This window comes from Ictidomys tridecemlineatus, chromosome 2, assembly GCF_052094955.1.
Source record: "Ictidomys tridecemlineatus isolate mIctTri1 chromosome 2, mIctTri1.hap1, whole genome shotgun sequence".
Taxonomy (NCBI): Eukaryota; Metazoa; Chordata; class Mammalia; order Rodentia; family Sciuridae; genus Ictidomys; species Ictidomys tridecemlineatus.
This window is the reverse complement of record NC_135478.1, coordinates 134,646,059-134,659,652: the sequence shown is the minus strand read 5'-3', so window position 1 is coordinate 134,659,652 and position 13,594 is coordinate 134,646,059. Positions and strand designations below refer to the sequence as shown.

The window sequence follows — 13,594 nt, the reverse complement described above, 5'->3', positions numbered from 1 at the left end:
GTCAGAGTCAGGGCTTCTCCAAGGACCTGGGATCCCATAGCTCCAGGCATCTGTTGCTCTTGTCTATTCTTCTTTCTCAGTTCTGGGTCTATTTGTTCTGTATGTTAAGAAATTGGATGAATTTTGTCACTGGCTATTGGAAGGAAGATTCTAAAACTCTTGGGATTTCCCCAGTGAAAGGCGTATCTTTGTGATTTAGAGACCCTTGGATCACATCCTAGTTTATATTCATGATCTGACTTATGGTGGGTTCCTAGACAGGGCCTGGTCACCAGAAGACCAACCACATGATTGGAGGATTGGGGCATTGAGCTAGCTTGGCTTCTAGAGAAAGGAAAAGGCTGGAGACTGAGTTCAATCATGTGGCCAATGGTTTAATCAATTATGCTCAGTCAATAAAATCCCTATAAAACCTCTGGACACAGAGACTGAGAAAAGTTCCCTGGTGGTTGAACACACTGATACCACTATAAGGTGATGCAGCCTGACTCTGCAAGGAAAGAGTGGGAAAGCTCTGGATTCTGTGTCTTCCCTGCCTCATCGTATACATCTTCACATATGGCTACCTCTCACTTATAGTCTTTATAATGAAACTGTAAACCTAAGGATGACAATTGCTTAAGTTCTGGGCATAATTCTGGAGAATTTATCAACCTGAGGGAGTCATGAGAACTCCTGAATCTGTAGCCATTCAGAAGTATAATAGCCTAAGGAACCCATAAACTTGTTGTTGGCACCAGAACTTGGGTCAGTCTTATGGAGGACTGAGCTGTTCATTTGTGGGGTTCATACTCATCTTACTGTCTGAGTGGTTAGTACAGAATTAAACTGCAGGATGCCAGTTGAAGTTGTTCTCTAAGCACCCATTTTTTTCCATCCTCTTTGCATTTCTTCTTATAGGGGAAAACCCTATGACAGGATGAAGCTAGAATTTCAGTGCACATGGCTGGATTAAAATCAGCTTGTTTTGAAAAACTTTCCTTTTGGCTTCATGTTAAATGCACTTGATTTAGGATAGTCTCCAAAAGGATTTCGTACAAGTTGGAATCAGCACCACATTGGAAGCTGTAGGATGTTCAGGCAGAAGAGTGGGAAGAGATACTAAATGATTTAAAACTGCAGAGCAAGTGAAGAAAGCTGGGTCAAGGCAACCTAAGGAAAGGTTGCTCCTTGACCTTCTGTCTAGTAGGGTGCTGGAATGTTCTCCCCACTGCTTTGAAGGCACAAGAGAGAAGCTTGTTTGTTACTGACCTGTAGATAGGGCAGAAGAAGATGAGATAGGATCTTTCTTGGCTGTTACCTTAATCCAAGTGACACATTGATCTAAGCTTCAGAGGGAGGAAGCTTGGATGGGATCTTTGGTTTTTGTTCTTTGCATGAACTTCAGGGGAAATATTTGTCCTGATGTTTCATGACCTCATCTTTGGAAGGATATGGGACAAACCAAAGGTGTCAAGGGGGTCTGGGTTCATGGCCCAGTTAGTTTCTTATTGCACTGTCATGTATAACTGATTAAAACAAACAAATTTTAAAAAAAAGAATAACAAGGTTAAAAATGGCTAAGCAATGAAGCAGTAACTTTTCACCCCTGAGACCCTGAGGTATCCAAAGTACAAGGGAAAGGGACCTCTTATTCAGGAAATTATAGACTATCCTTAAGCTTTGACATGCACATTGGGCTTTTTGTTTGTTTGACAGCCAATATTATTATTATTTTTTTTAAAGAATACTTTTTAGTTGGCAATGGATCTTTATTTTATTTATATGTGGTGCAGAGAATTGAACCCAGTGCCTCACATATGCTAGGCAAGCGCTCTACCATTGAGCCACAACCCCAGCCCCCCCAATATTATTTTTCTTGCCTAACAAGTTTTCTGTTTATTACAAAATTACCTCTGGAGAAAGCATCTAGGTATATTTGGGGTAAACATTTGGGGGCATCACAATCACCTTCAAATGCAAACACAAGTATTTCTTGTCTTGACTCACCAGCCACAGACTTCTTATCTTGGTTGTAAGTGAAGCAGCTCAGCTCTTTTCTTTCCTTCCCCCCAGAGACCTGGCTGGTCTCCAGCTCTGTGCCTCAGCCAGGGAGGAGGAGATGGGAGGTAGCTGGCTGCTTGTCTCCATCCAAACAGCAATGGAATTCCTTGGCCTGGCTGTTCAGTAATCCTCTGCCAGCTGGCTGCCTCCCCTTCCTCTGGGAACTCAGTGAATCACACCTCCGCAGCGCATTTGGCTCTTGCAAGCCCAAAAAGGCTGAGGCTAGTGTCTGCCAGCAAGGAGGAGCTGCAGCCCAACTTCTGAGCATGGATTATGTTGGCCCCTTGGAATTTCTGAGCCCAGGAGGCTTCCCAGCTGCAGGGAAGAACATTGGCCCAGAAGCATGGTAGTATTCAAAATGAACTGGCTGCTCTGCTCCCAGGGCAAGTACTTTCTCTTCCCCCGCTCTCCTTAAGGACCCTTCCAGGAGCAGAGGTTCTTGCAGGTTGCCAAGCAAGCACACAGACATATTGGTCCTCTTCCTGTCCCTCCTCTCTAATGAGCTCAGATAACTTAATCTTCTGTTGTATAAGCTCTTCAGTTGTCCAACAAAGGGTTAACAGAATACCAGGAGTAATGCTCTGGGTTATAAATACAACCAAATGCATATTCTGGGTTTTTATTTTGATGGTTCAGGTGCTGGGAGCCAGGATAGATATGACTGCTGACATACACCTTGTACCACTGGCATTAGAGCTACGCATTCCAGGGCTGGACCTTTTTCAGAAGCACGGATGTGGTCAGGTTTTAGCTGCCTGTACTTTGAGGAACTTTCTTTAGATAGGCCATGAGAAAGAAGCCCTATGAGTCATAGGCAGTGTGGCAAGTATAGTCAATCCATAATCTACCCCAGTTAGTAAATGCTTAATCAAACCAGTAGCAAAACTTTCTCCTCAGGGGAGGCCTCCAAGCAAGGCTGGTCTTCTGGTTTGGTTTGCATACTATCCAGTTCTCCTCCACCTTCAGCCGCTCAGCTACAGCTAGGAAATCTCAAGTAGGAGAGGGACGTATGAGCTCAGCCCCACAGAACTGGGGCAGGGTGGGAAATAGAGGTACCAATGAGGAAATTAGCCATCTACTTCATCCAAGTATTCCTGAATGTGACTTTAATTCATAGACATTGCTAACTTGGAATTCCATCTGAAGCATCTTGCTTACTTGAGGAAGAACTGGTGATGAAAAGTCCTGTCTCTGGTCGTGGCTCTATCCAACACCCCCATGATCATGGTCATGCTCTGCCCTTGTCAGAGTTGGGAACAGCTTCCTGAGGCTGGTGGGAAGAGGCTGGGGAGAGAAATGCACAGCATTCTGCACCTTCCACAGACCCTCTGTTGCCTCCTCTCCTGCTTCCTCTCTGCAGGGAGGAACTAAGAGCATAAGAGAGGCTGTGCCTACAAGCACAGGGTTTAAGGTTGCCTCTTCTACCCTGCTTCCCTCCAGCTCCTCCCCAGCAACCCCCATCACATGCCACCCACTATTAATGCCAAAAGGTATTTATTAAAAATTATTTTCCTTAAAGAAATCAATATAACTCAGTTTTGGCCCCAGTCATTCCATCCAGATCCTATAGGAATGAGAGGGGAGTATTCACTTGCGACCCTTGCTGTGCTTCATGCTCTTTTCTCCTATCTTCCAACACGTCCCCGCTATCTGTGTATTCCAAAGGTCTAGTCAAGTTCAGTGGCCTTCCTGACACATTGCTAGACTGCTCTAACTTCAGCAGAGTCACCTTGCTTTCTTGTAGTGGCTTGACCTATGCCCATTCCAGCATACCTATCCAAACCTGTCTTCATCTGCACCACCTGCCCTTACATTCCAGAAGGAAAGGTGTCTTATCTCACAGTCCCAGTGATTCTGATGCTTGCTTTGCTCATGTTAACAGCAAACATTTTCTGTCTCCTACCTCTGTCTTATTGGTTGATCAACATAGTCTAGTCCCTTGCAGAGAGGGAGGGAGAAAGAAAAGAAGGAGGGGAAGAAGGAGAGGTAGAGGAAGAGAGAGTAGGAAAAAGAAGAAGGAAGAAAGAAAAACAACAACAACTACAAAGGGGGGGGAAAAAACCCAAAACTTTTAACCTTTCCTTTATGTATTACCTCTTCTCTTTCCTAGGAAACTGTGTGAATCAGAACCTTGAAGTATGAATTCTTCTAGTTGGAGAACTACTGAAATTCTAATATGTTTTTAGAGGATAAAAAATTAGGTCATGATTTAATTGTCAGTGATAAGAAAATGTGGCATGCTATTTGAAAAAAAAAAAAGCCACCAAGTAGTTTCCAAGTGTATCATGTGCCACTTAATTCTCAACTATTGTATCTGATTCCTTCTCTCAATCATCCCATTAGAAAAGGCCTTCCCAGATCAGCTGGGGTCTCCTAACTCTCAAAACTGGTATGTTTTAATCCAAGACCTTCTTGACCCAGTTGCTGGTTTTGCCCATTTTGGCTTCCCTGGGTTTTCAGAGCATGCCCTCCCTCCTCCTTTCTTATCTGCCTCTCCTCTTCCATCTTCTTTCTAACTCTACTTTGCCTGTCTCTTAGTTCCTGAGGCTGGTATTCCTCAGGTTTGTTCCTGTCCTCTTCACATGTGAGTCCTGTGTCCAGCAATGGTACTATTACCCTTCATCTGTCATCTACAGACCAAAGGCTTCCAAGTCTAGGTCATTCTTGGAATCCCTCTCTGTTTTCCTGCCTGTGATATGTCTCTTGATGTATTTTCATCCCAGAAACCAGGGATCTCATCCTGGAGTGATTTTACCTGAATGCAACATGTAGCAATGTGTGGAGATGTTTTTGGTTGTCTTAACTTAGGGGGATGCTACTGGCATCTAATGAGTATTGACCAAAGACACCATTAAATAATTTTGAGAACCTCAGACAGTATCCTACAACAATGAATTATCTAGCCCATGATGTCAATAGTCCCACATTTAAGAGGCTCTGCTATGACAACTTTTGATAGACAAGCTGAAGTTCCCCTTGAACATTTTCCACTAGTGCATGGCATTGTCTTTGTGTTTACATGTCTGTCTCTGTTGGGATGGAACTTATGGGCACATTGTGTTTTATTCATCTTTCATTTCCAATCCCTTTAAAGGAATGGGAATGGGATAATAGACATGTAGGAAGCACTGTTGAATGAATGGCTTATGTCATCATTGTCTGTCTCATATTTCAGATACTATACGTTTTCTGAAGGGAGGGACCATCATGAGCTACCATGAACTGGATGTTGAGGAAGAATTTCAACAATGTGTGAAGAAGTAGAAGGTTCAGTGATAGGCGATAAATTTACAGAAAACAAGCCTAACAACAAAATTAAATTCTATTATTATTTTTTTAAATCATCAGGTGGTTGAATAACTAGATATAGCAGGCATAAACAAGGTCTGTGTTGGAAAATGATATTTAAGAACTAACATTAAAGGAAAGATGAACCCAGATTGTCTTTGGAATGGCAAATATACTCTAAAATAGAATGGAAGGGAAAACTGCCAAGCAAATAAATAGAAAACCTAGGAGGAAAAAAGATGAATAAGATACTTTGGCCGTGGGTGTTTTTTTTTTTTTTAAATTAATATTTATTTTTTAGTTGTAGTTGGACACAATACCTTTATTTATTTATTTATTTTTATGTGGTTCTGAGGATTGAACCCAGGGCCTCGAATATGCCAGGCAAGCGCTCTACTGCTGAGCCACAACCCCAGCCCGTGCAATGATTTTTTTCCCATCTTATTTTAGCATTGTCCTATTATGTGCTTGTTTGAGTAATGTATGTTTTTAAATTCCCCAAAAGATTACAAATAGAGCTTAATGAAATACCAAATATATATATATATATATATATATATATATATATTTTTTACCTCAAATCTGTTTCTATCACATTTCTTCCATAGGAGGCATTTTTTTAAAGCAGAGCTGTGAGCCATACCCCTGCCAGCTTGTGTGGATTAAAGGCATCTATAGCACATGTCTCCCCTTGTTCCTGGGAGCATCCCTTTTCCCATTTTCCTTTCTGTTAGCACCATTTCTCTTTATTTCTTCCATTTTGACTTGATCCATGACATGCATCTTTGTGAGCTGAGAATTTATACCTGAGGAAGAGTATAAATTCATGTTTTCTCATTTTTTTCCCCTGAATTCATTTGGACGCCTTTAGTGAAAGCTCTAGTTATTAAAGCAGAGTGTTTGGGATAGGAAATTCTCTCCTGTGAATCAGGAAGGTATGAAGCATCCTTAGGGCTGGGAAACCCTGTTAGGTAACAGAAAAGGAAGTGTCTGTCACTCATAAGACATAAGGTTCCTCTGTGACACATGAAGAGGCACGTGAGTGAGCATGTGAGTGCACATTTACATGGCTACACCTGTCCTGTGTCCTTGAGATACTCACACACAGGACCACCATCCTATAACTATCCTGAGCAGGTGGCTGAAAAGATGTGCTGCTACTAGAAGAAAGGGACCATATTTTGGAATCTTATGGTGATCTAGAGTTAACATTGCAAACTCACATGAAAAGACAAGACAAATAACTTATATTTCTAACTGAGGTTATATCAGATTTTTTGGGGGGGGGTACTGTGGATTGAACTCAGGGGCACTCGACCACTGAGTCATATCCCAGCCTTATGTTGTATTTTATTTAAAGACAGGGACTCACTGAGTTGCTTAGCACCTTGCTTTTGCTGAGGCTGGCTTTGAACTTGGGATCCTCCTGTCTCAGCTTCTAGAGCTGCTGGGATTACAGGTGTGCGTCACCACACCCAGCCAGATTTTCTTTTAGTGTGTTAGGATATCTCAGTAATGAAGAATAATATGTAAAAGAGGGATGAATTAGGATATTATATCTTAAATCCTATTACAATCCTAAATTAGACTTTGGCAAAGCAACAACAAAAAAAGAAACACAATAATGATGACGATTAGCATGTCCCCAGTAGATCCCTGTGTGTATGTTTGTGTGTGTGATATATGCATCTCAGGACACCACAAGCAGTACATACCAGCATCTTAGTCTCTATTTGAGGGATGCAGAATCTGAGTCTTATAGCAGAAGTTCACTCAGCTTATATGGTGGGGGGTCTACATCCAAACATGGGCTCTGGATTTTTCCAAGGAAAGCACTCTTTCTATTCAATTGTGTATTAAATAAACAATCCAATAAAAAAATTCAGTACAAAGAGTTTTTTATTGACATTGTAAGAAACATTATTTTTTTTTTCTTTGTTACAAAAGGACTAAGTGGTTCTGAAAGTCAAGGTAGAGTTCATCTGTGTCTGGGCTGCGGTGCTCTGGGCTCCAGGTGGGTGCAGAGCTTGGAGCGGCTGCAGGCTTTTCCACGGAAGGCCGGGGCCGGTCACATTCGAACACTTTGCCTACAATACTTAAATGTATTTACATGTGTTTCTTTTTAAAAAGGATTACACATTTTATTTTTTAAAAATCTAAAAAAGGTGAAAAAAACGAACTTGTATTTTATCTTACACATTTGCAGGATACACAAGGGTAACTTGTCAGAAGAGAACATCCTCCTATCAGTTCAAAACAACACAGGAAACCAGGTTACAAGAAAGCTTAGACTCTGCTACAGTTGCTCGCTTGCCTGCGGGCTCACTGAGCAAACAGCCTTGGCGCGCTGATTGGGCCACACCAACTGGTCCCTCTCATTGACAAGATCAACATAAAATAAGGCACATACATCGCAAGAATCAAAACTTCGTGGCTCAAGAGGATGAGCAATGTGTGAGGAGCACAGGGGTGGTTTAATTTGTTCTTTAGACAGTAAAAATGGCTTGAAAAATAAAAACATGTTTAATGCAGATTGTATGGGCCTGCATTTTTTTATTAAAGAGTAAATGGTGACATTAATGAGTAAGTGCTATCTTTCTAGATGCACAGGTCAGAGAAATGGAAAGAAGGTTGGAGGTTGTGGGTGGTCCTTCGATATGAGATAACAGGTCTGCAGAAATCCCTTGTCCCCAAAGGATACTTCTAAGTGACTTCACAAGACCTTCCTTCCATTTGACTGTCACTACAGATCATCAAAATCCTGGGAAAGCACTTTCTTCTTCTCTCCTTTCTGATTTCCATATATACAGAGAGGCCAAATATCAAGGTGAAACGTGTGTCTCCTGCAAGTTCAAAGCCACAGCAAGGAAAACAAGGACAGAAAAGAAAACTTAAAGGAGGAAAATCAGAGAGTAACATGAAACCAGAGGGAAAAGCAGATGATTAGGATGACAATAGTCCTGGTCCCCACTGCTGTCCATCCTTCCAAGAAGGATTATGGTAATGCAGGTCCTATGCAAGAATACTACCAGGAAAGAAGTCTGCTGGAGAGAGAGAGCAGTATGGCAGGATCCAGTCTCCTTGCTCAGGAGTAGGGAACAGATGGGGCCAAACCATAGCAGCATTCAAGATAAACCTAGTTCCTGGAGACTGTAAGGTTTGCGGAAAAATCAGATTCAGGGAACAGATCATTGATTTTGTAATAAGAAGGTGACCTGTCTGAGGAATAGAGAAAAACCTTGTTTTTCAGCTGAAAGGTTATAGAAACTCTACTGTCCTGAGCTCAGATCAGTTCTCTTTTGCTTATGGGCTGTTCCAAATGGGAGATATCCTTTATTTAAAAGGAGGGGCTATTGTGGAAGGACAGTAGGACATGAAGGAAAATTTGCCACTATTACTCTGCTAAGTCTCAGGAACATCTAGTTGAAAGCAAACCCAACAGTCTTAGCCACAAAATCTTAAATGGCAAATTTACCTCTGTGCTGAGATTCTTGGTCCAAGTAACAGAAAATAAATGTAAAAAAAAGGCAGGTCCTAACATTCTTTCTATTATTTATCACTTTGTTTTACTTGATTGTTGTCTTTCTATTAATTTAAAAAGTACAAATTAAGGGACAAAGCCACACAATTGAAGAGTGAATCACTTTGGATAAATCCAACTCCAGGGGTTAATAGGGGACAGCATACAGCAGGTTGCTTGAGGTGTTAATATTTTTAATAATTACATATTTTTAAAAGCAATATGCTGAATAATCCATGTACTCTTTTTGCACACACAGTATGACTTTTATGTGTATCAATTGCACATGGGGAGTAGCTGCACTTTTTAAATCTTTATATGTTTTAATCCAAAACAGAAGAAAAGATACTAGTCCATAATAAGGACTAATGGTATATAACATTTAACTTCTTAAATGGATGCTTCACTGGACAGAGAGAATAAGAACAACGGTATCCACACACAGTTATTAAGTATCTTCTTTTATGTTCTCAAATGCTAAAAATTGTTGAAGCAATTTATTCCCAATATCAATGTATGTGAGCTTTTCCTTTTACAACTAAATTTTACAAATCCCTTACAATAGGGCACATAGAATAGAAATCCTATAGTGGAATTAATAAATGTTAATGGTATAGCCAGTTGTGGGGTTGTTTAAATACCTATATACTTAGAACTATGAACATCAATTCTCAGTTATCTATGTCAATGGAGAAAGAGATGGGATCTAATCAACAAATATAGCAAGCCCAGCAGTATTCCCCAAACTAATTCTACCCAACTGCTTCAATCTAGAATCTACCTAACTTCTTACTAGAACAAATAAAAGTAGCAGCATGTCTGAGTGTCACCAATTGCCTGTCTTCTCTCTCTCCCTGTAGCATTAAACAGTGCTGGATGCTTGTGAAGATAGAGAGAGAAGGCAAATAAGATAACTGAGAACTGACCATATAGAAATACCCACCCCAAACACGCTTATGGATAGGAAGCAAACTGTGAGCAAACTATTTTCATTTGCAAGAGCCCCAGGTCTCCACTTCTGTGTAGCTTTCAAAAGTATGCCCTGAATTGGATTAGGGTTTGGGAGCATGTCAAAATCTGCTATCTATGCTACAGTGCACCCACGAAAGATTCTTAAACTCACTATCCATATTCTGATTCTTGTGCCCAATGTGGGAATTAAAAAATAGAAAACACAAAAACAAAACATTGAGTATATGTAAGAAAGAAGGAAAAAAAAAAGGAAGAAAGAAAACTGGACATGTAACCCCTTCGGTCACAAGCATACTAACTCCGTTTTCCTTGGAGTAACAGAGAAACATGTCAAATCCTTTAACTTGACTTCTCTTCTAAAAGAAAGAACATGCACATCACACATTTACATTGGTTTACTAAAAAAGGGGGCGGGCTTACAGTTAAAAAAAAAAAGAAGAAGAGGGTGGTTTGAGTGTAACAATACTGATTCAAAACTGAAATGGAAGACAGTTTCTCCCTAGAATACCTTAGGGTTTTTCAGAGTCCTTTTCCATAAAAGGAATATACTTGAAACACATCCCAGTTTGATGAGATGAGATTGCTAAAATACATACAGAACTAAAAAAACAAACCAGCCAAAAACGGAGTCAATTTAATCTTTCAACTCCTAAAGTTTTACGTCTGTTTGCAGTCTTTCTTGCCTAACGCCTATTGCATAACTGCAAGGAATTTGCTTTCTTCCGCGAGGGAGGTCAGCAAAGAACTCATGTCCCCGATAGCCATGTTGGTGGTGCTCACAGATAGGGCTGGGAATGGGAGGGACGCTCTTGGTGTGGTGAGGCGGGAGGAACTATGGGAAAGGTTCTGAATGATACTTGGGCTCAGGGCCCCTGACATCAGGCTGGAGTGGTCCCCGTCATCTATGATGGCATCAAAATCAATCTGCACCCCTTCTAGGTCATGGCTGTCGAGGCTGTCAACTGTGCTTGTCACCTGGTTAGCACCTGGGGAAAGTAATTCAGAGTTTTCGGCGCCGGCTCCCTGTAGCAGGCAGTTGGCATCTGAAATGGAAAATGAACCGGCTTTCGTGTCTTGCTGACTGAAGCCCATGGTTTGGTCATAGAACTGACCAGAGTAATTCTGCATATTAGAACAGAGCTGCTGGGGCTGTCCTTGCATCTCCATCTTGATGCCATTCACCCTGCAGGCTTGATTTGCATCACTGAGCTGTCCTTGCTGCAGAGTGAGGCCGCCCCTCTGCATAGCCTGGCGCCTGCTGCCCCCATAGCTGGCACATGGCTGGTAGCCCCTGACAACTACCAAGCTTGATGGTTGGCTGCTGATGCTGTGAGTCCCAGGTAGGCAGCTCTCTGGCCCTTGATAGACGTTGATGTGTGAGGTAGCACTAACCTGTCCTAGCATCTGCTGACTGGGGCGGCCTGCCCCCTGATGCTGCATGCTGTCGCTGAGTAGCTGGTGAGGGAGATACCCTTGTCCTATTGGGTCTTGGGTCTGCATGCCATTCACTGTGCTGCCAGCTGACTCATTTGGTGCCGCAGACAGGCCATAATCCAGCGGACCCCCATTCCCTTGCATGGTGGTGCTTTTCAGCTTCGAACCTTGTATCCCAGCACTGCAGGTACTGTCTAGAGCACTAGGGGCCACTGGCTGCCTGTTGAGACAGCTCCCATACTGCTGGGCTTTATAGGACTGTTCATGGAAGGTATTTCCATTCATGCCAGTGCCCCTGCCACTGTGTATCACCAAGTGCTCTGGGCCACTATAGGAGCTGCCATTCTCCCCCAGGGTCTGATATCCCCCCGCAGGGCTGTTCTCACCCCTCCATGGATTCTGAGGGTGGACCACCATGTTGTTATATAACCCAAAAGCTCGGGCCTGCTGCACCCTGGACTGCTGGCCACATTTTAGCTTGGAGGAGGACAGGTCTGCACTTCCAGAGCTGACTTCATTCCACTGAATAGGTAAGTCGGTTTTGCTGCCTTCCGTGCAAGGCTGCTCCAGGGAATGGTACTGCTGGCCAATGTGGCTGTCTGGCAGCCCAGGTGGGTCAAAGTCGCTGGGCCCATGGGATACCTTGCTGTCGTCTGAGATAGCGCTCTGCAAGTGCTGCCCATACCCTGCTTGGTTCTGGGAATTTAAATACTGCACCACGTCATCCGGTAAGAAGTCCTCGTCGTTCAAGTTGGCATCGGCGTCCATGGTCAGAGACTCCAGGGTAACGTTCTCGGTGATGCTGGGAGGACAGGGGGACGTATGGAAGTGACGGGGCTGGCTGCCTTCAGGCCGGGTGTAATTCTGAAGCACTAAGTTTCGCTTTTCCACAGATGGAGGCAAACCCGGAGGACTGAAGCTGTTGAGGCTGCTGAAACGCTGAACCCTGGGTAGGGTCAGGTTCTCCGACACGGTCCGCACAGGGTCGCTGGCTCTCCTCACGCCATTGCCCAGTGCATCATGAGGCAGCAGATGGCGCCGGCCGTAGCTGTGGGCACCCCCGTCGCTGCATCTCCGCGGAGGGTGGACAGGAGGCAGAGTCACGCCCGTCTCCCTACTGTCCCCGAGTAGGGCCATCCTGGTCTTCAGGCTCAGCCTCTCCATGTGCGGCAGGGGCGTGGGTGGTGGCCCTCCCGTGGCAGCAGCGTACTTGGCCTTTAGGCGGTACTGCTGGGCAGGAGTGAGGCTGAGCAGGCTGGGCAGCCCGTCGCCCTGGCTGGCCTCGCTGGACCTGCGTGAGGCGTCCGTGGAGATGGGGTCGTAGGAGTCCGCCACACTCACGTTCTGGGGCCGTCCCTCGGCCTGCGAAGCCTCGCTGGACCTGCGGCTGGAGAAGCAGGGCGAGATGCCCGAGGAGCGGCGGCTGCTCAGGTAGGCAGAACTGATGGTGCTGGTGCTGCTGTCCCTCCTGTTGAGCATGTTCAGCATGGTGAGGTCCACCCCAGAGAGCTCAGTTCTGTTCGGAAGAAGAGTCATGGGCCCGCCCGAACTGCAGTTGTTACTGGACTGTGTGCCTGGAGAGACAAAAGTGGAGGGAAGGAAAGGAGAGAGGATGTGAGACTCGGGATAACTTAAGCAAGGTATCAGGCAATGGTTTTCTGTAAAGGGCTGGTAGTAACTTTTTTCTGCTTTTGAGGTCATTGTGGTCTCTAGCACAATTACTCTCCACTCTGCAGTTTAGCATTCAAGTGGCCACAGACAATAGTGAAGGACTAGGTGTGGCTGGGTGCCAGTAATTTTTTTTTTTTTTTTTTACAAAAATAAGTGGCAGCCTGTATGTAACCCCCAGGCTGTAGTTTGTAAATCTCTGGCTTAAAGCACTAACAATTACTCCCTAAATTTTTTTTAAATATTTTTTTTATTGGTTGTTCAAAACATTACAAAGCTCATGATATATCATCTTTCATACATTTGACTCAATTGGGTTATAAACTCCCATTTTTACCCCAAATACAAATTGCAGAATCACATGGGTTACACACTCAAATTTTTACATAATGGCATATTAGTGACTGTTGTACTCTGCTACCTTTTCTATCCCCTACTATCCCCCCTCCCCTCCCATCTTCCCTCTCTACCTCATCTGCTGTTGTTCAATTATCTCCCTTGTTTCCCCCTAAATTTGATTAAGCTTTTCCACAGGTGCAGTGCAAAGACAAGACTTTTGCAACATACACAATTACTCAGGATCCATGCAAGTACAGGGGCCCAAGGTATTCCAGGAATTTCACAATTACATGCTGGGTTTCCTGTTTATTTCACATCCTACAAACACCT

General features: G+C 43.5%; 1 protein-coding gene across 3 annotated transcripts in view; it reads right to left on the bottom strand.

The window, feature by feature from the left end:
• Nucleotides 1–7,212: 7,212 nt before the first annotated feature.
• Nucleotides 7,213–13,594, bottom strand: part of Gli3 (GLI family zinc finger 3) — a 276,508-nt gene continuing 270,126 nt past the window's right edge. For all 3 annotated transcript variants that reach the window (XM_040291861.2, XM_005319215.5, XM_040291862.2), the window contains one exon: nt 7,213–12,831. In XM_040291861.2, coding sequence (XP_040147795.1) covers nt 10,514–12,831 — 2,318 coding nt within the window. In that variant the 3' untranslated portion in view covers nt 7,213–10,513. The remainder of the gene's footprint in view (nt 12,832–13,594) is intronic.